This window comes from Lottia gigantea, assembly GCF_000327385.1.
Source record: "Lottia gigantea unplaced genomic scaffold LOTGIsca_81, whole genome shotgun sequence".
Taxonomy (NCBI): Eukaryota; Metazoa; Mollusca; class Gastropoda; family Lottiidae; genus Lottia; species Lottia gigantea.
This window is the reverse complement of record NW_008710694.1, coordinates 1,170,044-1,196,371: the sequence shown is the minus strand read 5'-3', so window position 1 is coordinate 1,196,371 and position 26,328 is coordinate 1,170,044. Positions and strand designations below refer to the sequence as shown.

Genomic DNA, 26,328 nt, shown 5'->3' with positions numbered 1-26,328 from the left:
TCAGCATACCTAGTAGGGATACAGAGCACATAAAGATAGATTAACTTTTATTTTCATTGAAGATGTCTGATCCAGAACCAAATCCCAAACAAGAAATTAATTACACTCAGGTAATATTCAACGTCTTTTTCTTTGTATATTGTCGGCCAACATACATACATAGGCCTACATTGTGATTATTGAACATGGCTTCAGACAACTGTTAAAACTGCTAACGTAAGCAATGTATTATATGAAACTTTAAAGCTATTGATTTCAATAATGATCTGCAATGACGTGGCCTGCTTATGTTTATTGTTTACTTACTTATCATGATTACTTTTATGTTCTTAACACCGTTGGCATAGTTTGTCACCAAATAAGGCAAGATTGAATTTAGTTTAAACTATGTAAGTGAATTAAATCATTAAAATAGCCAGGCCAGTGAGGCCACATGATATACTTAAAGACATGTAGCTCAAAAAACTATTATAAAGTAGGTCACTGTTATCTCTGATATTTATGGAGTAATATCCTTAATATAATACGGGTAATATACAGTCCAACCGCGAGTGTACAAAATAAAATACCTTTCTAATGTCTTCAAATATTGTTGCCCTTGTCTTTGCTTGAAAACGTCAATCGGCTTTGAAATGAGATAGAAACTATGAATGCACATAGTGTGCAGGGAGTCTGAGAGGCCTAGTTGGACGGACTCACACATAGTGTGCAGGGAGTCTGGGAGGCCTAGTTGGACGGACCAACACATAGTGTGCAGGTAGTCTGGGAGGCCTAGTTGGACCGACCCACACATAGGGCGCAGGTAGTCTTGGAGGCCTAGATTGACCGACCCACACATAGGGCGCAGGGAGTCTTGGAGGCCTAGTTGGACCGACCCACACATAGTGTGCAGGTAGTCTTGGAGGCCTAGTTTGACCGACCCACATATAGTGTGCAGGTAGTCTGAGAGGCCTAGTTGGACCGACCCACACACAGTGTGCAGGGAGTCTGAGGGGCCTAGTTGGACCGACCAAACCCCCAGAAACATAGAATAACATGGTACAATTTTCTTGATTTTGACAAATTCGAAGATGGGCTTTGTGTTTTGAAAAACATGTTGGAGGAGACGACTACCTCTACTGAATTATGGGCCCCTGGATGTGTTAACACCATTGTATCACCCACCATCAAATAACACTTCTCAATCTGACTTTTCAGTATGGTTAATGTATTGCGATCTTATTCTCTTGTAGATATTCATTAATAATGAATGGCATAATTCAGTGAGTGGAAAAGTTTTCTCTACAATTAACCCTGCTACTGGAGAGAAATTATGTGATGTTCAAGAAGGGGACAAGGTATAGATTTTGTTTACAAATCCAATGAATTCTTTAAATCAGAATAATGTTTAAGTCATTGAGTAGAAAACTAAAGCATAAGGTTTGAGATGATTAGTGTAAATTCAGTCTGATTTCATTGGATATGAGGATGAATCGTACGTTATATATCCTTGGCTATTAACATCGCCCATAATCTGTGCAATTTGATAAATTAGTGTTTATACAAAAACAAATATTGAATATTTATTGCAGACGCCAATCTGCAAGTTCAAGTTTCTGATTCAATTATTACCAACATCATATAAACTTATGTGATAGCATAGAAGCTCACACTTGAGGTTGGTAATCTGAGAGTGTAACTATGATTTGTTTTAGGCTGACGTTGATAAAGCTGTCACTGCTGCCAGAACGGCGTTTAAAATAGGATCAAAATGGAGAACTATGGATGCTTCCAAACGAGGAAAGTTGTTGATGAGATTTGTGGAATTGTTGAAAAGGGATATATCTATTATTGCTGTACGTATCATTTTAATCTATAAGTGGATTTCATTTGAGGTGGCAACTTGTGGTGATGTTTTGTTTTTGCTCGATACATAATAACACGCTATCACTACCAGTAGTGTATTTGTATCGGTTATTCCGCCGTGGGAAGCCTAATAAATAGCATGTGAATGGTTTTTAAACTTGGGGGATGTTTTTGCCTGACCTAGCCTAACGACCTATTCAGAAATCCAGGTACTTATCACGTGTCCACTTCAGTATTTTCGGTAGCTCGCATGAAGTCGTTGGAGGTGCCCTAGTCGCTTTAAAAGACGTATTTTTAGTGCAAACGGATTATATTTTTTTCCAATTGCCTTGGTTGTTTTCCATGTGTCACTGATTGCAGTGGATCGGATGTAGAAGGAGGTCGCTTGAGGTACCCAATATTTTCAATGACTCTTTCTATTAAATAATTTTAGAATCTGGAGACATTAGATAATGGTAAACCGTTCTATGACGCTGTGGATGATGTTAAAGGGACTATCTCTGTATTTGAGTACTACGCTGGCTGGTGTGATAAGATATGTGGTAAAACTATACCAGTGGGTACGTACTATTGTATTTTTTCAGACATTTGGTACACTTGATTTTATAAATATATTATTATAGGCAATTAAACAATAACTGGCGAATTTTCGTAATTGGCTGGAGTGTTATTTGTATGTATCCATACATCCTGAAATAAATCTGAAACAATCTCTGAATATCGGTGATGTGCAATTATGATAGCATTCTTGATTATACTTCATTCCCTTCAGATGGTGATTATTTCACTTTTACCAGACATGAACCAGTGGGAGTCTGTGGTCAGATAATACCGGTAAGGACCATTTAGCACGATCACACCCTTTCACACAGCACTACCATAGAGTAAAGAATTTATGTAGTAGAAAGAAATACATTTGCAATTACCTTCTTTGTATATCCATGTACACAAGTACTATTATGTGTACATATCATCTGAGGTTAACTTTCAATGACCCTTTGTCTAAACACAAATAATATTTATATTTTTTATCTTTTATTTATATATTATATCTTAATCTCAATGACGGACCGAGTTACCTTAATCTATAGATAGACGGCCTGAGAATTTTTTTTGGTACCCATTGGAGTAATTCCTATGATTCCCTGACAGTATGCCTACGATCGATCGGTCCATTACTGGAATCCCAATTAATCCCCATGATGATACAGATGTTACAGCCGCTCTTGATGAAACTTTGAAGTTAATGTGTGCCAAAGCATTTTAGTTTCGTAGATGTACATATGCTTTGAATTTCATAAAATAATTTCCAATTCTTCGGGCACCAACTTTTCGAGGTAATAAATGATTTTGTTACCTATATCACTATGATTTTTACAGTGGAATTATCCTGTTTCTATGTTGTCATGGAAACTAGGTCCAGCTCTGGCCTGTGGTAATACAGTGATACTGAAACCAGCAGAGCAAACGCCTTTAACTGCTTTATATTGCTGTTCCTTGTTTAAAGAGGTTGGTGTAATTCTTTACCACATGCGTTACACATTACCTCATCATTGGTGTCGCATACAAAAGCATAGCAGGCTACTAAGATAGTTACTTTACAATGAAATCTTTAACATGCCTGATAGAGAGGGTTTATTAATCTTTCTTTGAGATCCTATTTATAAAAGAGATTTATATTGAAATGTCATAGCATGATTTGTCAAATATTCCAGATTATAGATTCATTTCTACACATTCTTTTATTCGCTTGCCATATCTGGATATTTGTTGAAGACAAAAAAGATCAATCTTTATTTGCAGGCTGGTTTCCCACCAGGGGTTGTGAATGTGGTACCAGGGTATGGTCCAACAGCTGGAGCAGCAATATCTGAACACATGGATATTGATAAAGTAGCATTTACTGGTTCTACAGAGGTATTTCAAATAATTCTAAACCCATTCTTTTCTGATTTACAATAATGAACAATCCTGAGATCAAAATGGTCGTGCTCAATACTAAACTGGTTCGTCGTTCCATTTAAAACTTCGCCCAAGCGAACACAACATAGGCCCAGTTTATTATATAACCAAATAGGCTACACTTTAAACGCCTTCAACGAAAGAGATCAGCGTGACGTCGCGTAACTCGATATTTTATAAACACCATTTGACGTCCCACGGAATTCAGTTGATCCTGATGCTGCACATTGGAGTCGTGCCCTTCCGTCTCAATTACTTCTTATTTAAAAAGATTTTCACATTTGTATTTTCTCGACACCCTCATTTGGAACCATTACTCAATGGTTAATATATTACAGGTTGGAAAACTGGTGATGCAAGCAGCAGGAAAATCCAATTTAAAACGTATAAGTTTAGAACTCGGTGGTAAAAGTCCATTGATTATTTTGGCAGATGCAGATGGTAGGTTGTAAGGATTTCAAATTTTCCAATTTCGATTGGTTCATGATTGCTGTAGTAATTTCTTAAATTATGATACGGTAGGCATTAGAGTTATCATATTGAAGTGTAGAAAATTAGGACGTAAAACTCCATTCATTTCCTATCATATGTTCCAAGTTTGACATTGTCATTCGTGTACCACTACCTTCTGTTCCCTTCATAAAGGATATAGGGATAAGAATTTCTGAAATTTGATATTCCAGTTGATAATGCTGCTCTATGGGCCCATGCTGCTATTTTTAATAATATGGGTCAGAACTGCTGTGCTGGATCCAGAACATTCGTACAAGAAGGAATTTATGAGGAGTTTGTAAAGAAAGCAAAAACTATGGCTGAAACGAGACCAGTCGGTGATCCATTTGATGCTATGACTCAGCATGGATCTCAGGTAAACATTACCATAAACTTGGTTCAGCTTCTGTTTAATATTTCTGTGTCACTATCTGCTAATGCAACAAGAAGAATCGGTCATGATTGAAAATTTCATATACCTTCTATAAAAGAATTCTTTTAATAATGTGTTAAGAGAATTGAAGCCCCCTATCCATCAATGTGGAGCTTATCGTAAATATTTCACTCAATACATATTATCCGTTTAAGACTCCATCACTGAAATAATGGAATTTCAAAGGTCAACGTCATTCGGCAAGAATTTGTAATCTTTTCCAGATTGATGAAGCCCAGTTCAAGAAGATTTTAGATTTTGTAGAGAGTGGTAAGAAGGAAGGGGCTGTGTTAGAGGCGGGCGGGGAAAGATTTGGAGAGAAAGGATATTTTGTTAAACCTACAGTATTCAGTAATGTTACTGATAATATGAAAATAGCTAGAGAAGAGGTACCACTATTAATTTCTTTCATATGGTAGTAAATGTTTCTTCTTTGCGAAAGAAGTAGATGACTATCAGTATACCCGATACACATAATTATAAAACCTCTTCACAATCCCTTTTAACTGTTTCTAACTTCCCTTATTAAAGAACATTTTTTTAAATGCTCAGTGGCATTGATCCACTCAAGGAGCTTTTGGGTGGCCCGTAGCTACAGGTGGGTAAGGGAGGCCAACTCCATTACTATAACTAAAGACCATACACCATTTCTCCTCCAGAAATATAACTTTTCCCTCCGAACAATCAAGTCTCGCTACTGGCTAGCTCTTTGGATCCAATGATATAAGCCGTTTCGTTAACAAAGCTAAATAAATGCCATAAACTACAATCTGTAGGTATAATTTCAATTGTTTATTTTCTGTTTTGCTGTTATAAGCTGTGTGGGAGTCATACAACTTATATCAATTTAGTCGTTAGTTAGTTAATAAAAACTGCCATTTTTACTCTTTTTCTATCGTTTCAGATCTTTGGACCTGTTCAATCAATCATTAAATTTAAAACATTAGATGAAGCAATAGAAAGAGCTAATAATACAAGTTACGGACTGGCTGCGGGAATTATAACTAATGATATTAATAAAGCTATGATTTTCTCTCAAGCTGTACAGGCGGGTTCTGTTTGGTAAGAAAATCTTGTTTAAATTCTTCTTCAACTGTTGGATTGGTGCTAAGGTATTTTATCGAGATAATAACTGTTTGGAACCCTATTTCAACTTGTAAATAATGGACAAAGCATCTAGTCCTTCTACAGACTGTGCAAAAGAACCTCGAGAGTTAAAAATCGAAAAGGATCGACTGCTGCCGCTCTTCTTGCAAAATTTCCTTCACTGCACACTGCAAGGCGTTGCCAAAATATTTTACACTTTTTGACATCTGTGGCATTTATGGGTATCATTAATTTCACGATTTCTTTAATTGAAATCTTGCGTAAGTGATAAATTCTGTAAAAATATATTAATAATAGCACCGGTATAATGAATGAATATTGGTATAATGAAGGTGTAATGAATGAATATTGGTATAATGAAGGTGTAATGAATGAATATCGGTATAATGAAGGTGTAATGAATGAATATCGGTATAATGAAGGTGTAATGAATGAATATCGGTATAATGAAGGTGTAATGAAGGAATATCGGTATAATGAAGGAATATGAGGATATTAAACACTTTATATGTCTTTTAAGGGTGAATTGTTATGACATAGTAACAACACAGTCTCCTTTTGGTGGATTTAAACAATCTGGTCATGGCCGAGAACTGTAAGTAACTTTCATTTATAATCAAAATCTTTGTATATGATTTGCTATGTAAATTTTAATATATTATTTATGCGAAGGGACTTCGGAGGGTAATTGTACATCTATATTGCTGGACACTGACAATTGGACCATAAAACATCATTTAAATCTTCTTTGGCTTTTGCATTGTAGATCAGAATATGCCATCAAAGAATATACTGAAGTCAAAGCTGTAAGTTAAGTTTCGTTTTTTCCTTCTTGATAATTAAAATCAAAAGTATAATTATAAGTCTACAATATTTGAATTCCCAACTTGATTATTTTGAGATTGTGTCTCACAACCCCATTCTGTCGCCAACGGCCCATGCAGCCTCATTATCTTTAAACATGTCGGGGCTCGGGGGTTCAAGTTCAGACTATCTCAGATAACAATCTATTTATATAGAAAATAGTACTTTATTTACTATTATTATGTCACATGTCTTCTTTCAGGTAACGATCAAACTACCTCAGAAAAATTCATAAGGCGCCACTATCCCTGTACCTCAATTGACCGGCAATACACAATAACAGCAATAACAAATCATGGTGATGGTAATAAACTACGACGCAAATAATAAAAAAGACAACACACATGTTATACCAGTTTAATTTTAGGATATTGAATATCAACATATATCCGTTGATTATGTATTGTGAATTATATAATATAGTAATTTAATAAGCAGATTTAAATACAAAGGTTCATGATAAATTATTCATGAGAACAGTTTGAATTTAATTATTTCACGTTTTGGTTGTTATATTACAAAAAGATTATGATCCAGTCATTATATATTATTACATTACGTGATATTATTTAACATTCTGATAGTAAAGATAATACAGGCGATTATATTATGTTTCAATTGGTTGACATCATTTGATAACTCATGTTTGTCTATTTCCCTGGAAAAGAGTGTAATATTCTTCCCTTTTTTCGGTGATTACGACACCCCTTTCTGAGTAAACGTTTTTGAAATCTCCTGAACTGTCGAGCCATCTGTTTCTGCATTCCTGAAAGATTCTTTTGGCGGGATTTATAGATTTGAGTCACAACAGCCATTTTATCCATTAAAAATGCATGTCTGAAATATAGATGTAAATTCTTGTCAGAATGATGTCAAAAAGGAAGTACAGAAATTACAAGTTCAATGTATCCTATGTTCTACACATAAACCTGACTCTTGGACAGACAAACAGCAAAAAGACACCGAAAACATTAAATCAATTAATCCTTCAATGGCATATTAGAAGCACAAGTTATAAGCAATTAGATTGATATATACTTGTGGAATATTTATTACTTCAACGTTTCAATGTGGTTCTCACACCGCAATCATATTCCTGATGACGATATGAGAACCACATTGAAACGCTGAAGTAATAAATATTCCACAAGTATATATCAATATAATTGTCTTATTTATCAAATCAATTGTTAGTGTTCAAATTGGTGTATTGAGTATGTGTATTTTCCCCTTTTGAAAGCCTTTTACTCAGTGTTCTGAACTTCTGAGTTAATATACAGTAGCAGAATATTCCAAATTATGTTTTAAAAGGCTTACTTACACTAGATTGCCATCGTTATCCCGAAATCTTTTAGGATCTCTCGCCATCAAAGTGTAAATTTTACCGACAGTAAAGTATGGGCACATACAAGATGATCTCTTCAACAAAATTAATTTATCTTTCTGTTGAAGTTTTAACATTCCATCTAAAATATAATTTGATACAACTTTTGCTCATTAGATGGATTTATGTTAATCAAATGACAATTGCAGTTAAGAGAAAAGTTCTGATAAATGCATAGAATTAGTAAAAACACCGAGAAGAGAATACCTAAAGTCTAATGAAGGTTGGTAATAGAATTTAGCGTGCAAAGAATATATAGAGTAAACTTTGTCTTGTATTTTGTGATGATAATGAGATAACCTATATCGCTATAAGCCCCTTCAATGAACCAATCCTCAAATGACATGACAAATCGGTGATGAACGGAAACAATTATTGTTAAGACAATATCAAGATAAATTGTCAAACACACAGACCTGAATAAATGACTTTTTGGACTACTGCTAATACTCTCTGAAACCCTGTAGATTCTACTTGCATGTCTAAAATCTTGATCTGTAAAACTGTAAAACAGTGTAACAAATAAGTAAAGATGGCTATAAAAAAGACTTAGAGCATTGCGGAAATATCTTAGCTTCTTAGACCAGCGTTATAATAATACACTACATATTTAATTAAAACTTCTACAGCCCAGCAAAACTTACCGTAAGTAGTATTTTGACAGGCATATTTGATAATTTCCTGCCATTTCTTACCATACCAATCGTCTTCACATCTACTACAACGCCCTGTAAGCAAAACCTTAATTCTTACCATTGCAATATTAGCAAAATAAGATCGTGCTTTTCGATTTCGAGTAGATTTAATTGCCGTCATCAAACAAGTTATTGGCATTTCTTATACAAATTCATTTATTTGAAATCACGCTGTTATTCTCTCTTTATATCTTAGATTGATGATATGGATATTGGCAGTTAACTGATCAATATGAGTCATAATCTTAAAGCGATATTTAGGTTAGTTAGATTTTTTTTCATCTCATGATTACAATGTAACTTGTTAAAACGTTGCGTGCAAAAAACTCAGGTTAGCATACAATAAAATTTTGTTCACTCATTCAATATATGATATAACACAGCAATAAAACGTTACCTTCTAGACACTGACAAATACTTTTCTTATCATCACAAAAATTGGTAAGATGACCACTGACATTATCGGGTTTATAGAAATACGTACACCGTTCAGCTGCAATGGAATAACGCATAGTTCTTGTAAATATAAATAGCACTGCGATAAGGAAAGATTGAAACTATCAGTCAAAAAGAAAAAAGAACACATATTCAACAAGGAAACAAAAGTAATTTTCAGTTTTTCAACTCCAGAATCTTCCTTCGCTTCTGTTTATTGGTTTTCTTTGCATTGTTATCCTTTCTTGAATTTATTTATTAAGCAATCAAATCTAATTTCACTAAATTTAGCTGGAACTGAGGGTCTTACAAGTTGTACTTACTTGGGTTATAATAATCGAATACTTGAACTTTAGCTGGTTGAATGTTTTCTACGATATGTTTCTGTTTAGCACGGAACTTATAACATTCTGTCTTCTTGTTAGATATCTGATAATCATATAAAATATTGAATAAGATATAGGTTACGGTTGAATTGGTTGCAATTAAAACAAAACAAAGCAATCAAAAGATTTTCCATATGAGGATCGAAAGCAAATCTTCTAATATAAGTCTAAGTGCCATTTGACAAATAAAGTACCCTATTAAAACTGAACCAAAATATAACAAACAACTTACCTCTTCTATGTATAATATAAGCGATCTCTGTGACTTCTCATAATGTTGTATTTTACCTTTAGCTTTCATCTGAAATTAACAAAAATCATAATCATTATAAATCAAACCTACATTTTTTCAAATGAATCTAAATGATAGGTGATTAAATTTTAAGTCTTTTAAAGGATTGGTGGTCTTGTCTAAAAGTGAATAAAAGTAAAAACCTACCGCATCAAGATCGGCATCAATTGGTTGATATCCTGTAAACAGTCCAACATCTAATACCGACATCCCGGTCTCTCTTTCACCTTGGTATCTGAATAGAAAATACTTGAAATTTAATATGGTTTATCACATAACATTATTGGAACATCTTTCTACTCGTATTTGCCCATATCATAAACTACGTTTGTGGTGGACAAGAGGAATAAATATATCCACCATTTCAGTCACCATCTGTGGTCATTAAAGGTTTAGTAAGTCAGTAACCTTTAGTTACACGGAGTGCCATTAAGGATGACATTTGACAGTTTTGTCCAACAGATGCCAATAGCTTGGTTAATATATCTATAGATTGAAATTAATAAAAACACATTTCAAGAAATAAAAAACCTGAATTTGGGATTATAAGTGTGGATCTTCAGCTTTCAATTTAAGTTTCTTAAATACGGTGGCGAATTATTAGTTGAAGGGATATAGAAGATTTGCCAAGGGGCTCACAGCACCAAATAGTTTAAAACTCAAATAAAATAATACACCGTCCAGTCTGTGGGGTTGGGACTCCCCACCACATAGAAGTGACACTGGTTAATTACCTGACACAGACTTCAACACAAAGATTCCTAGCGCTAACAGATCTTCTGAATCTCGACAATGGCCTTCCAATCCTGGAGAAAGGTCTACCAATTCTAGAGCCAACATTCCCCTCGTCTTTATCCAGATCGATCCTCTGTATACGGGGTATGATGGAGGGGAAAGTAAAGGTCTCATAATCTTCTTCATCTTCCTCTTCTTCAGCATCATCACAAGACTCGGCACAAGGTTCACAGTCAGAGCTTCACAAGAAAAATGCATAATTGTCAGAAAGATAGAAAGTAAGAATTAAGGATAACACGTCACAATTAAAATGCATGGTTAGCCGACAAGAATGAAGAATACTATATTTCATAATCACTTCACGATGATCCTTTCTCTATTTGTAACCATTTACAGCTGGGTCGACTGGAATTGAATAATTCAAACGCAGACCGAGATTACAACCCACAATCACTATTTTTTAAAGCAAAACTCTCTATCTGACTCTGCTAAAGCCCATCCTCAATATATGTAGTTGTTCAAAAATGATCAATATCAAAATATCAGAAATAATTCATTGTCCATATGCGGTCCATGATACTTACCGACTGTTATGACTGAAGAACTGGTAAACCATGTGAGATAATCTTCTACTTACAACACTCACATCAAACTTACAAGCATCACCTTCTTGAGGCACATTGAATCTGACCTCAACCTGCATCATGCCTACTCCAGTACCAGCTGCTTCAAACATCAACTTGCCTCCAGTTGGTACCTTGGGATAAAAACAAGAGTCAAACGCGGATATGCTCCCTCCGCCCCAGTTTCCGTATTTCGTATCATTGCGTCCTTAAATGCAAAGTGAAGTGGGATCACCTGGTTCCTAATTAGCCCTTCCACCCAATGATTCAGGCAAAGTCACTGAAAGAATTTCAAAAGATAATAAAACAAAGAAGGAGGGAAACACCGTACCTATCTGAACTAATTCAGCTGTTCGACATATTAGAACGAGAGCCAAACTTAATCATATATCTTTGGACTCCGCAAAAAAGTTGTCTCAACTCTTATATGAAATGAGTTTTACATCCTACTTTTCTGCACCATGTGGGCTAATGAAGACTGAACTCTTATTTAAAGGAATATTACTTAATAGAATGAACATACTCAAACTTTATCGAAAAGAGTACTATATGGTTATCAGTGTTTTTCATTAATTAATGAATATATACCTGGGGTACGGATTTCAACACTAATGCATCTTCATGTCGCAGTGAAATCAACCTCTGAAAGTTTTGGTCGGCTTCTGATGTTATATGACAGGTCATGTCTAATATGGCAGAATATGTTCGTACACTGTACTCCGATAAGGCCTGGAGCCCAATCACTGTGTCCTGAAATACCAAAAAACTTCTTAAAGCCCATGGATCACCTTTTTCATGGATTGATTTTGGCCATGAGTTTATGTAAATAGTCTTCAGAAGTTTCAATACTGTACGAACTAGGAATTTCACTTTTGAAGGTAACCTGTGAACACTATAGCTGTATACCATGGTAAACCATGACCTGTAACTTTTCATTCTTCGTGCGAAAATATCTGTGCATCTGCTATTCATACTGGGCGTGTGTATTCACTAGCCTAGCAATAACCCTATTGGAACGTCTGGATATATGTATTGTTATGATTACTATCACTATGCTCAAGAGTTTCACAAAACCATTTGACAGATCAGAGGAGTTACCTGCGTAGAGACAAACGAACCATGCGACTCTCGTTGTTGAAGTAACCATCCTACTATCTGATTACTGTACTGTATTTCTCCCATTTCAAGCTGAGCGAGTAAAGCATAAGCCGTTGCTTCTACAGCAAGAGCATTTGGTTCTTTATTAAACCAATGCGGTTTTAGGTCTATTTTGAAATTCTCTACATCTCCAGCACCCCAATGGATAAAACCTTAAAGTACGAAACGACAGAAGTGGTCAATTCTTTATATTGAAATATCTTTGAAATTAATCTGAAAATTGTAATCTGACAAGGCATATATTATTTATGCAATGACATGGTAGAAAAGGTAGAAAAATGTCATCGGTCCATATGGAGGTATTTGGTAAAATCATGAATTCCAGTGGGACAAATATTATAGCTCCTTCAATCAGATATCATGAAAGTATGAAAGTATGAAGTATGAAACTTTTTAACGATATATTTGAAAGTCCTGGCCGAACCACTATAGCAGTAGAAGAAAAACCTTTATTAACCGACACACCAACTAAACCGCATTCCAACATAGAAATATACATACATGTACATATATATATACATAATATGTATACTGACCTTCGGGTGTTCTCTCAGCAATGTTTCTCAATATTTCATTAGCCCTATGTCTACTGGGACTATATGCTAAAGCTAGAGCATAGGTTGTCATTGCTACTGCCAATGGTCTGTCAAGCTCTTCTAATTTACTCTCCAGATAGCTGATTGTTCTTAATCTCGATTCATCTACATCATATTCACCCTAAAAAGGTATATGTTCTTTAACTACATCCATACAATTACACTATAGACAATATATTAAAGATGACCCAAACTGTAGTAACGCAAACATTATTCAAAACAGTGGCGTATTTAGGGTAGGTCATTGGACCAATACCCAGCCTCAGGGGCATTTGGAGCTTCTGGTCATTGATTAGATACTCCACTGATTGCAAAACTTCATTGAATTACTGCTAGATTGGGTTGAATACACCTATTCCATATATCCAGCCATTTTGGGAGGAAGGATCCCAACACAGAAAAAAGTAATAACTCGCTATAGGATCACATGGACATTTGTGCCGTTTGATTTGGGTCGTAAATAGATGTCAATAGTTTTTAAAATTACTAAAAAATGTGCGAAAGCGCACAATTCCATCAAAAATATCTCAAGGCCTAAATTTCGACGGTTTACCGCGAACATTATTACTGATTGGTTTAGCTAAGAAATTACCGTTTCTGAAACTAAGGTATGATTGGTAACAAAAATGGCGAACCTGTCCATTTAAGCACTCTTAGATTTAAAACAAGGTTTTTTACGTACCTCTGGTTTACAGTCACTTTCTAATATCGCAATTAAAACAAAAGCAGCTAAAGTAGTCTCCCCTGTCGTGCCTCCCTAGAATAAAACACAATACTTTTAAATCAGCAATTATTTAGGATCGGCCACTCTACGACTTTCGGGTTGTTTAAGGAAATTCATCAATTATACATGTTCGATAAAAGCAAGTATCATAACATTATACTCATCGCATGTAAAGAAAGAACATGCTGCTTAAGACTAATTGCCTTATATCATTGTTACAATAATGAACAAAGCCTAAAAAAAAATGAAAAAATGAATTCGGTATTTAGTTTTGTTCTTTATATTCTACGTTTATAAATTTACAGAAAACGTCTTACCAGCATTTCCTTGTGCATCACCCACGAATCCTCCATAAATGACCCGTCAGTCTTATGTCTGTTTAATAACCAGGTTAAAGCTTTACAAGTTACATTGTTATCAACTGCTATAAACGTCTTAGATTCTGTCATTACTTTTAGCGCAAACGCTGTCAGCCTACAATGATAAAAACAAAATAACTTAATAACTGGCACGTCGTAGATAATAATTGTGCTGAAATTTAATAGGATTCTAGTGATACTAGTATATATATGTCAAATATTCCCTTCCTTGCTTACTCTTAGAAACACCTGATGTAACACTGCGACTTTGTTTGTCAACTCTACATCCCTTCGGAGAGTTTAAATAGTCCATATTGTAATTTGGTATAATTATTACTCACCAATATGCAACTGACTCTGCTAAAGGACATTCTTAAACATACAAAATAAAGCAATTGCGTTCAAGTGTTTGTCAACTCCGTATCTCATTCGACACATCACCCATGCAGGGGGTTTTGATCGTTCCTATCTAGTGTTTACTCACCAAGTACTTGAGTCAGCATGTGGCCATGTAGCAAATGATCCATCTTCTTTTCTGAATGTTAACTGCCGTAACATACCTAAATAAAAATTATTAATATTCAAATGTTTCCGTAAAACTTCACTGTGGCGATTTTAACCAAACTAGACTGATCAATTAGATTCTGTATGGATTTTTTGTTTCACTTAAAAACAAAGCTCGTCTCAAAGCATGTACTGGTACTATCCCACACGGTACATTCATTTCAGATTTAAGCAAAATTTGTTACAATATTTGATCTATGAACAGGTTACTGGCAAATAGTCCAATTTTAATTGGGATAAATGATGAATCATCTTACCTTGACGCATGAACACCCTGGCTTTCTTCTCAACTTCCGGCATTAGTCTACCAGTAGCTTTTAGATATCTCATAACATATACATTAGGAGCAAGATGTATCAAGTTTTGTTCACCGCAACCAGTAGGTAATTTTAATAATGTATCAACACCTTCAATAATACCGGATACAGTAGGTCCCAAAATATTTCCTAAGAGTATATCGTAACATTTAGAGCTTAGTGTATAAATAATATGAAAATTGGCGAGAAATAATTGTTTTATACTGACTTGTGATGAAAATACAATACAATGGGTTATACATCTAAAAAGGAGGAATGTTGTTCTGCTAATTTCATTGTCACCAGCTGTTTATGGCATAGCCGAACAACCGACAGGGTTGATTTTTAGAATGTATTTGCCTCGGCTGCCTCCACTATGTCTTGTGTGAATTCCCTTTACATTTTAAAGCATTTGTATTAAGGTGATATATGAGAAGTGTGTCTCGTGTTGAAATATCACAACGTACCAATAGCACTGACGGTGCATTTCTCTGTTTCTGGAACAACATTCTGTGGAAGATCAAGGTCTAGATGTACCTTCTGTTTATGGCCTGCTTCATCAACTTCATCTTAAACAAATCAGTTCTAATGAGTTAAGCGTTTATAATAACAATGTATAACAAATTATAATAACAACATGAAACACATAATATTTGTACTCAACAATGTTGATTAACCTCTTGAAGGTTTCTTCGCATATTGTAGCTATCGGACAAAGTACAACGCATATATAAAGCAATTTCTCAACAGTTAAGAACATCCATACTTAAACTTAGTTATCAAATGCCTCAATTTTAAACTAAATTCACATGTCTGAATCACTGGTCGAAAACTCTGAAGGCATTATCCCGCAGGCATTGGAAAACTTGATAAGAATATATAAAAAAAATCTACTTACTAAGTAAATCGAACGTAACATTATTTACTTTGTCTCTAACCAATCTTTTACCAGAAGGATCTAACATAACAGATACTGTATGGATCTTCTCTAAACCTTCACCCTGTTTACAAATAAAGACAGTTACTGGCTGTTATTCACTAGCTCATATTAAAACTATTTGGTTCATACACATTCTTTCTTAACATGTACTTAAAGATAATATATCGTGTTACCTTTTCCAAACTCAATGGTCTGCAAATAGGTTATTAGTAATTAATGATGAGAATATTGTGTTATGGAAGCTACGGTTAGATGTGATAAACGTTGTTAATGGACCAAGTTTTCTGATGATTTTGACCCCAATAATTGTAAAACGAATTTGTAAAATTACAATAATGTTACTCACCTCTACATATAATATTTTCTCTACAGCATCGTTCCCCCATGTAGAGTAAGCATAGACTCTAATTGGGAAAAGTCCCAGCTCTAGAGGTATAATAGGGAATGAGACAGAGGCAGCATCGTTAGGTGGAATATCAACATGAGCCATCTCGCTATTCTCTCCCGGTTCACCTGAATAACATACACCTTCAACACTCTGCATAAACAACTTTACCTACAAGTATATATGTATATTAAGTTATCAATAAACGGCAAATCTTCAATCAAACCCCTCTTCAGATGAGAGACTAGCAACAGTAGATCGGGTGGCACCTTGTGGAACATAGACAACATATGACAATACTGTTCAAGGCTATATAAACATTAGGAGATCTTGTTGTATATTATTGTTCAATAAAACCATGAAGCTAACCCTATTGAGTCCCTTGTTGAACTTCCATGTGGGGTAAGTTACCTGTTATGTTTGAATACACGAACTTTGTTAGATTTGTTAGCCTTATATACAAAACAAACCTATCTGTCCATGCGGACGTACAGACAAACATATTCGGCTAATCAAATACCTTGAATTATTACAATCATTTTTGGCATTGCTTCATTTGATAGATCATGTATATCACGACAATGGCGAGTAAGTGATATTAAAATCTACTTGCCGATAGATCTCTACTCATATAATTATAGATGGTAACTCGAACTTCTAATTGTTCCAATCTAACAGCACTGTATGGAAGGTCCAAAAAAACGAAGAAGTTACTGAAGACTGTGATGTTGTGTGGTTTAGACACACAGAAACCATGCTGTTTAGACAAGGTGATGCCTTGAACCATCCACGTTGTTATACTATCTGGTAATGTCACACTGATCTCCTTAGTTCCTTCTTCCCTGCAACAATATAATTCAAATGGCATGGAACCAGCATACACAAAAATCTTCCACCAACATATATCGTAAATGTAATGTTTGATAAGTGAATTAACTGTTACCATGACCATGATTTTGATCATAAGAGATGCCCTCCTGTCATTTGAAGAGGTATATATTGTTATTGTTTGTGTTAAGAACAAATCATCCTTTCGATGTTGGTAAGGAAGATCCTTTACAATGTAGAGTACAGGTTCAAAGAAGCAAATTTAACTTGGAAAGAAACCGCAGCCTTATGTGAAATTATATACAAATTACGTATACAAACGTGTCCAAATTGCGCAAACGAGAAAATAGGACTAACCGTAGGTAGAAATCTTCAAATAGCCAAGATTCTGGGAAGTTAGATCGTAATGGAATATCATCTATCAGAAATTCTTCTTCATTAAATATTAAATTAACAGCATCATCATCGGCAGCTTCGCCAGGTTTAAACAGTCCTGTATTAAATCACGATTACTGTCATCATTCGAGTTAAATATAATCTCACTATCTGCGGCTGTTACAGAATTTTGGATGGCATCTAGAGGGGTACCAAGAAGGAGCTCAAACTCTTTTTCGATTTGTACTCATCAACGTCAACGTAATACACGTTGCATGGTTTGATACTGGCGTGAATAGGTTAGATAGGTAAAAGGTTTGGAAGCTACGGAATGATGTATCAAGATCCACAATCGATCGGTAATTATCATTATATACTTAGAGTTGTCGCTCTTGTTTGACACACACAGACGAAATATGATCTGGTATACTTGATGTCATTAGGTATGTTTTATATTCTGTTGAATAACTCCAAGCCATCATATTATTAGCTGCTATCAATGTATTGTATTTTAAGTTAAGTTTTGCGGTTCGGATCGTTAGTACTTGTTTTTTTATTTATGGGAACCAATGATATACTTACTTCCTTCACCGGCATCATCGCCCTGAGTTTTATATTTACAACATTTATAGAACTCATCAGCACAAACAGTAGAATTGGTTGATTCATATACAAATTTAGCTGCGTTAAAACATCTATTTAAATCAGGGTTTATCTCTTCAAAACCTTTCTTACAACATAGCTCCTTTACTAGGTCATCTAGATGTAAAGGAGACATTTGGATCATATCTTTTATATGCACGTACAATTTAGAATGATTATAAGCAAATACTTATTGCTCTGAAGGGTCATGCGCCATATATTTAACCCAAAAGAAAACTGACCAATTTTCAAGTCATTGAAGCCTGGTTATCTCCTCTGCGGCTGAAGATGATGTACTTTTGCAATAATGTACAGTCGCGTGTCTGAATGTATGTCCTGTGGCTACAAGGACCAACCATGCATTCAAAAATTGATTTTATTAGCTGTTGATTGAAGGTTATGGTCGTTCGTAGAAGTTTAACTATACTAACCGGTTGATCGACGTCGTCTTACAGCTTTATCGGGGCATCCTTCTGATGATCTTGTTTCAGTCTTCATATCAGCATTGGTAATAATGGATAATCCTGCGCCTTGAAAAACATAGGCACTATTACTACCACCGCCATATCCACAACCTCGATCATGTTCCCTTATTGACGTGAATAGCTGGAATTCAGAAATGATGAGGCAAACATTAACAAATTGGCAGAAAAAGATTCCTGTGTGTTAGTTTCTAAACACTACGTATCATAAAGGACATTTTCAATAGAACTTTACCTATTGTGTTTTTATAAATATTTTAATCTTTAAGCTGATGAAGAATTCACATTTAAAAAGGCCTCTTTCGTTTTGCGGCTCGGATCCCTTTTTTTTTAAACAGAGGGGACTCTCTGTAATTCATGGATATCACTCAGCATTTCATCATACCTTTTCTCTGGATAACCTCTTGTTCTTCAGAATATAAACACTTTTATCTACAGCTAGTAAACCTACTGTGGTATCAGGTTTAGCTTCTACTGTAATCGTCATTTCATCACCAGGTTTATATAGAAAACCATCGTTGTCTGTCTTCAAGCTTAACTGGAGCACATGTTAAAAGCGGGTTTGAAACATGTGTATCCATTCTATTCATTTAATTCTACTAAATATTCTAGAAGTATCGTTATGTTCCCGATGACAGTGTGACCACATTGATACGTTAAAAGTAATGGTTATTTTACAATTATCTGTCTGTGAAATTTTTTATGTATAGCTTCTAATATTCCATTGTATATCAATAAAAATTTCTGAATGGGATATAACTTAAATATATCAGAGTATTTGAACTTTTTTTATGGTTTAAATGTACCTCTAAATGTCAAGACTTAAAGATGGTTTTCCGTATTTTTGAGTGTCAAATTAAGAAAACTATTTGATTAACTGGTGTTTCTAATTAATTATCATGTATTCTTAGTCTATCATTATGTTCTTATTGCATATAATTAAGAGTTTTAACCAATCATAAATGTCCATGATTGAACAGTCTGGATAAACAAAAAAAAGGATTTTTAACCTTTCTTAATCGGTCACTCTTTTGAATTCTGTTGGTAATTCTCTTCTAATTTAGCTAATTATGTATTAATTATGGACATTTGAGACAAACTGGTTCTTTTCCACGTCATTAGAACACCTCTACCTTCTATTCATATAAGCATAGCATTTCCAATATCATAAATGAAAATAAGGAAACCCATCTTTAAAGATATTCTTTACAATCGATGGAGATGTGTTGATTTAATTAGTGGCTGAAACATTCCTCTTACCTCGTTAGCACACTGCTCTTCAATATCTAGCCATGTAGCATCCGCTACTACCTCACATCCCGACCCAGTACCTCGCAAAGAAAACGTAAGGATTCTTGCACTGGGAGACATATCAGATGTTACTGGTATATAAAAGTTGGTTCTCTGACCAGCCAAAGCTCTGGTTCTGGTATGGTGAACAATTCGCCCTTTTGCTATCACCTGCAGTATAAACATGTTATGGGAGTCTCTAATAATAATAATAATAATGATAATGCTTGAGGTGTAAATAGAATTCCATGGTGATGATTATGATGAAAAGGAGGAGGGGGAGAGAAGAGGAAGAGCTTGAGGTTGATGGTGATAAAGATGAGACGGAGGAAGAAGAGTAGAATAGGAAGAGCTTTAAGTTGATACTGCTGATAAAGATGAGTGTGGCTGTGATGATGCAGAAGAGGTGGAGCCTGAAGTCGGGGATGTAAAGATAACAAGGAGGAGGAGACAAGGGGAAGCTTGAGGTTGGTGATGACGATGGTGATGATGGAGATGAGAAGGAGCTTGATGTTGGTGATGATGATGAAGATGAGAAAGGAAGTGGAGCAGAAGATGTGGAGCTTGATGTCGGTGATGACAATGTAAAGATAAGAAGGAGGAGGAGACGAGGGGAAGCTTGAGGTTGGTGATGACAATGATGATGATGATGGAGATGATAAGGAGGAGGAGCTTGAGTTTGGTGATGATGGGGATGAAAATGAAAAGGGGAGCTTGAGGACGATAAGGAGGAGCTGGAGTGTGGTGATGATGATAAAGATGAGAAGGAGGGGGATAAGACGGAGATGGTAATGTTGATGATGATGAGCAGAAGGACGATGAGGAGGAACTAGAGCATAAAGGGAAGCAGGAAGACGAAGAGAAGCGGAGAAGAACAAGTAGGAGGAGCAAAAAGAGGGATTAAGGAAGAAGATGGAAGAAGGGAAGGATGAAGAAGCGGAAGAGGATATTGTGAATGGTGATAATTACGATGATGATCACGAAACGTATACTGATGATAACTGAATCTTGGTAACACTGTTTAAATATAAGTCGTTGAATAGATAAATGTAAAAAAATATAAGTTTTTACGTACCAATAAGTTGATGTACTCTAGGAGATCTGGCTCCGTATTCATTGTTTCTACAGTCATAAATTCACCTACTGAAGGTATAGCACTGGGTTCGTCCTGAAATATAACCACATATCTAAATTGTTCCAAAATTTATTATATCTTCCCAAGCATCTCTATATAAAACAATTTTCTTTAAATTTTGGTCGAATATCGAGAAAACTTTCGTGCTTCTTACATAATCTAAGGCCTGGGGGTCGGAACACGAGACGCAAAATTTCGATTACAATGCTTCCTTTTGGGGCTTTGTTTTTTGGTCTCATTGAATTCACCGGAAGGTATAATTGGGATGTGGATCCAGGGAGCCAAGAGCTGCTCAATTCGCCCCTTAAAATCATCCTCTTTTGAAACTCATAATTTGTCACTCAGCCTCTAGATCCACATACTTACCATAACAGTTGGTAAAGCTCTGACGGACATATACGTATCAGACGGACTGTAATATGGTACTGCAGCAAAGTACGATTCCGTTTGATTTACTTCCGGTAAGTCTGGAATCTTGGTTCTTATCTACAGAAATGAAAAAAAAATGTTTTAAAAGAATATTACCTTTCAGATTGAACATGAATTTTAATTCTCAAAACCTGGTCAATATGAGTATATATATTCATCATTCGGGTGCCATAACTATATCACCACAGAATCCCTATATATTTAGATAAAAACTATTAAATAATTATTCAAATATACTTACTATTATAGCCAATGTTTTAATGCCTGCTGGTAGAAGTAGTTCTGTAGCGAGGCGACCATCGGCATCAGTTTCTAGTTTTTCATCATCAGCCATCAGTGGTGTAATGATAACTGTCTCTTCTTTTACCTCCCCTTTACCTTCAATGATAACCGGTAGATGGCGCGCTGGCTGACCATTAGATCTTATTGCATCAACCTACAATTTATTGGGATTAGGCGCATTCACTCAGCGACGTCACAATTCCACAATGCTGTATAAAGCAATAATCTCTTTAATCATTTAAAATGTACTTATAGAGGAGTTTTGTCCTTTGTCATTCAAATTCCAAATGAATTAAACACTAACCTTATTTTTTATGAAAAAGATGCGAACTTACATGTATAACGTATGGCAGACCTGGTTTAAAATACCGTGAACATCGAGTAAACTTCAAAATATAAGGTGATTTGGCAAATACTATGCTTTGATCTACTGCATGTTCCACTCGTCCTGAAGCCTCTTCTGTTACAGCTGCCTCTAGGAACAACCTGCCACCATTGGGAAACCACATCGATTGTGATGCGACACGAATATCTTCGATTTTGATAGTAACTGTAGCTGTTCCTGACATTGATAGCTGCGTAAACAGGGAAAACATGATTATATTCATCGGTCATTAATAATGTATACATAAAACACATAAAATAGATGATACAAAGTTAAAACCTAGGCCATTTTTTTCATCCAATCAGCATTCTTTAAATTGTCTATTACGTGGCTCACTTAATTGTTTAAATTTCCCACCGTCAACTTCTTTAAAAACCTAACGTATATGATCTAACTATATATCACAAGTCGATTTACCTGAATATTTCGTTGTCTACCAAGTATAAATGTATGACCATGCCAAACTAATCCATAGGATATTGTGATATGACCTCTCACAGGTTTACCAAACACATACCTAGAAATACAACTATATTGTTAGAAGTACATTAACAGAAATCAATGCAAATGCGAATTCAGCTTTCCACAATGAGGAAAGCGTGGATTTAAGGCATGCTCATTATCCGAACCACCTGATCTTTTGGGGGGATAGTGCATAGCTTTATTTACTATTGGAAATGGCAGAAGATATGTAATATTACCTGGCATTTAAATTAGCTTTAATTTCTTTATGATCTGGTAGAATAACTTGATATTCATCCTCAACATCGAATAAAACAGTAAAATGTGGTAATACTAGAATGAAAAGCATCAACGAAGGTAAACTGGTACTCGCTGTGTTCGCTTATCACTACACTTCGGTGCGAAGCTTTGGATGGAATTGGGGACAAGTTTACAACGAAGGATGGTCGAATATAAGTTTTAGGTTTAACATTTTTGATAGAGGTGACTGAAATAGATCCTCGATGTATAGGTGTGATGGATGAGTGTCTATTGATTGGTGAAATGAGAATGCAAAAGGTAGCGATATGGATAGGGAGATGTATTTTTTTTCGAAGATTCTACGGAAACAGATGAAGGGTGATTCTGGTAATACGGATGACCCTGTTCATACAAATAAAGAAGGATGAAGATTCTAAAGTCTCTGACTTATGATGATGCTAACTCTGATGATGATGACGCTGATGCTGTCTCTGAAGATGTAGACGATACGATGCTGATGCTCACTCTGATGCTCACTCAGACGATGACTCTGATGATGACAAATCTGATGCTGGCTGTTATTCTGATTCCTATTCCTATGCTTATGCTTATGCTGATGTAGGATGTAGATGTAGAAGTAGATGTAGATGCTGATGCAGATGTTGATACAGATGGTGATACAGATGATGATACAGATACAGATGTAGATGTAGATGTATATGCTGATGCTGATACTGATACTGATACTGATACTGATACAGATGCAGATGCAAATGCAAATGCAGATGCAAATGCTGATACTGGTGCAGATGCTGATACTGATGAGTTGCAGATGCAGAATGAGGATGGAGATAACTAAATTTTATACGAGAATAAGGCATTGGATAATGATAATAAACGGGAATACTTACCATATTCGCGAACTTCAAATCTAATACTTGACGAAGTTTTGACCTAGAAAATTATGAAATTATTATAAAGTTGATTATCATAGTGGGAAGAATTGTAATTGGTACCGATACCGTCCTGTAATCTTTTGAGCGATTTCTCGTGTTACCTTAAAAAACAAGATCCTCATCGGGACATCCGACTCGGAAATTGGGATTGACTGAAATATTGGATTTACGGCATGTGCAGATAGCAAGAAACCTCACTGAACTGTGGTTAAGAATGAGTCCAAAGAGAATATATTCATCTGTTTAGGGTCTGGATAAACATCCAAGTATTTTTGTTATGGTAAAAGAAAGTACTATGTTGTGCTTAAATACTTACTCCGTTAGCAAATGAAGCGGTAACTGTGTAATTACCAAACACGGGATAATCAGGGATTTCTAATTCTTCTAAATGAAAGGCAACTGTTCCTTCCTTTTTAGATCGACTTACCGTCACCTCGTCTGGGTTCTGAAAGAGAAATGTATCGTATACTTTAATATTGTTCTGATCTGGTTTAATTTGTATCTATACTAGTCTCGTTATTTGTGATCTGTTGTGTGTCTATTGTAATCTAGCAAGTTTTCTACAGCATGCATGTTCCGATGACATTATTTCTTGAACAAAATAATGCTTAACTTTGGGTTTCGCTATCCCCAATTTGTCATTGTTATAAAAAAAGAGGGCTTGACTTGACACACTTTCATTTGGTAGAAATAACATCATTAGAACAGGACTGTGGTGGAAAACGTGTTAGATTAAATAGGAGACAAAAAAACAGAAGAAAAATCGATTCGCCGCTTGAGTAAAAAAATACTTACTACAATATCAACTTGAACAGGCCAATCTACAGGGCGAGTATTTTCATCTAGTGCTATTACTCTTACATTTACTAAAAAGTAACAAAATCTCATTAATATCTGATTAGGTCAACACAATCGTCCCAAAAGACTTATCATTTATATCTTAATCGAGAAACAAACCAAATCTGATCGTTGGTTTATTATGAGATGATGCAAAACAATTAGGGATATAACAACCACTTTTTATGAGGCGCACATACAAGTAAATTAGTGGACAATGTAAATAAATTTTTTATTTGAAAACATCATACCGTTTTTGGCTTTTTTTGACCGGGTATATTATAACATTGCAATTACCTTTTTGATCTGATGTGACATATTTCAATTATCTTTTTGAATGTGTGTGTATGACATATTGCAATTACCCTTTTCGACCGCGTGTATGACACATTACAAGTACATATACCTTTTCAACCGAGTACATACAGAATTACCTTTTTGACCGGGTGGTTAGTACATTGTAATTACCTTTTTGACCGGGTGTTTTACACATTACAATTACCATGTGTTTAGTACATTGCAATTACCTTTTTGACCGGGTGTGTTACATATCCCATTAACTTTTTACCCGGGTGTATGTAGTGCATTATGATTGTCTTTTTGACCCGGTGTGTAACATATTACAATTACCTGTTCAGCTGGGTGTATAAACATGATGGCAATTACCTTTTTGACCGGGTGTGTAAATGGGTTTATCTGACTGTATAAAGATATATCCTGGATGGTAATCTAGTAACAATTTAGTAGTTTGTTTAAATGGGGTATTGGGTGACGATGACTCGGCTACAAGGTAGATATAATGAGCTGTTGCTTCTAAGCTCATGGCATCTTCCACGGACAACTTCACTGTCACGTTGGTAATTTCATCTGCAAGAGAACATACATGGCTTCTAAGTTAATGTATACAATAGTTAAAAATGGCTGTTTAGATTTGGGATCTGTTTACCAATCCATTTAATGTATCACTTATATCCCATGTGCCTAATATGAAACAGGACTTTGGTGTAATGGGTCGAATTCTGACCCATGAAAAATATAGAGTTTATTATTGTTATCAAACGTATTTCTGATATGTAAAGGTTCACATAAGTTTACGTACCATTTCTAACAGTAATTTGTCGATGTGAGAAGTTATGTTTCTGTTCAGGAAAATCTTGAAGATAAATCTGCATTTCCAGTTGTTCAACATCTCCAAATGTCGTTACTGTTATCAGCTCTTCAACGTTTACTTTTAGCACATTGGGCGCCACAACGAAAAATACTGGACTAGGAAATAAATATAATAGTTTTTGTTTAGGTCTGCCTATTGTAATCAAAGTGCTGCTTTAGTCCCTGAAATACAGTTGTCTCAACTAAACAACCCCGATTGCTGTCCATTAAAATCCATTAAAACTTAGAGAACCTCGTCTGTGGTACAACCAGGTGGGTGTTTTCGGACCGTGTGGTATGTTACCAACAATGTTAGGTTTTATTAACAAAATAAATACTATAAACAAGAAAATTAAGGGCCGACGATGGTGGAGAGAAAGAAAAATTGATAATTTACAATCCAAATCATTGTATTTTATTTGATACAATGATGTTCGGTACAAGTTTCTTAACAAATTTTGAAGGATGTAAACTTCAGACTCGCTGAAATAAATTCCACCAAAATTTAACATCTCTACATTCCATACTTCTGATATTTTAGTAAAGTCTTACCTCGTCGAT

General features: G+C 35.2%; 3 protein-coding genes across 3 annotated transcripts; 1 reads left to right on the top strand and 2 right to left on the bottom strand.

Annotated features, from left to right (window-relative positions):
* Positions 1-7,488, top strand: LOTGIDRAFT_207312 (hypothetical protein). The gene is made up of 14 exons (XM_009067342.1): positions 1-110; positions 1,233-1,337; positions 1,695-1,835; positions 2,279-2,405; positions 2,618-2,679; positions 3,226-3,354; positions 3,649-3,762; positions 4,146-4,248; positions 4,491-4,675; positions 4,957-5,121; positions 5,637-5,794; positions 6,360-6,434; positions 6,606-6,645; positions 6,906-7,488. Exons 1-14 carry the CDS (start codon positions 63-65, stop codon positions 6,936-6,938), a joined length of 1,485 nt encoding a protein of 494 aa, XP_009065590.1. The 5' UTR covers positions 1-62; the 3' UTR covers positions 6,939-7,488.
* On the bottom strand, positions 7,354-16,380 carry LOTGIDRAFT_169046 (hypothetical protein; the record flags this gene model as incomplete). The annotated part of the gene is made up of 20 exons (XM_009067341.1): positions 7,354-7,540; positions 8,025-8,169; positions 8,504-8,590; positions 8,732-8,815; positions 9,180-9,275; positions 9,541-9,646; positions 9,836-9,904; positions 10,043-10,130; positions 10,630-10,869; positions 11,215-11,387; positions 11,842-12,003; positions 12,352-12,563; positions 12,948-13,128; positions 13,690-13,764; positions 14,049-14,205; positions 14,575-14,650; positions 14,912-15,061; positions 15,418-15,519; positions 15,849-15,951; positions 16,237-16,380. 20 exons carry the CDS (start codon positions 16,378-16,380, stop codon positions 7,354-7,356), a joined length of 2,637 nt encoding a protein of 878 aa, XP_009065589.1.
* On the bottom strand, positions 16,075-25,883 carry LOTGIDRAFT_132948 (hypothetical protein; the record flags this gene model as incomplete). The annotated part of the gene is made up of 18 exons (XM_009067340.1): positions 16,075-16,440; positions 16,502-16,503; positions 16,885-17,117; positions 17,461-17,575; positions 18,061-18,204; positions 18,552-18,726; positions 18,988-19,135; positions 19,852-20,118; positions 21,386-21,513; positions 21,698-21,892; positions 22,074-22,288; positions 22,519-22,640; positions 22,825-22,918; positions 23,737-23,779; positions 24,098-24,226; positions 24,577-24,647; positions 25,285-25,485; positions 25,718-25,883. Coding segments are annotated over 18 exons (2,814 nt in total), but the record flags the coding sequence as incomplete, so codon positions are not given.
* Between the last annotated feature and the right edge of the window lie 445 nt (positions 25,884-26,328).

What these genes read in the sequence shown, in the direction of transcription:
- LOTGIDRAFT_207312 (XM_009067342.1), top strand. Translation starts at nt 63, where the DNA reads ATGTCTGATCCAGAACCAAATCCCAAACAAGAAATTAATTACACTCAG. An exon ending in GGGATATATCTATTATTGCT is followed by an intron (nt 1,836 to 2,278) that starts GTACGTATCATT and finishes AAATAATTTTAG; the next exon opens with AATCTGGAGACATTAGATAA. An exon ending in TGACTCAGCATGGATCTCAG is followed by an intron (nt 4,676 to 4,956) that starts GTAAACATTACC and finishes AATCTTTTCCAG; the next exon opens with ATTGATGAAGCCCAGTTCAA.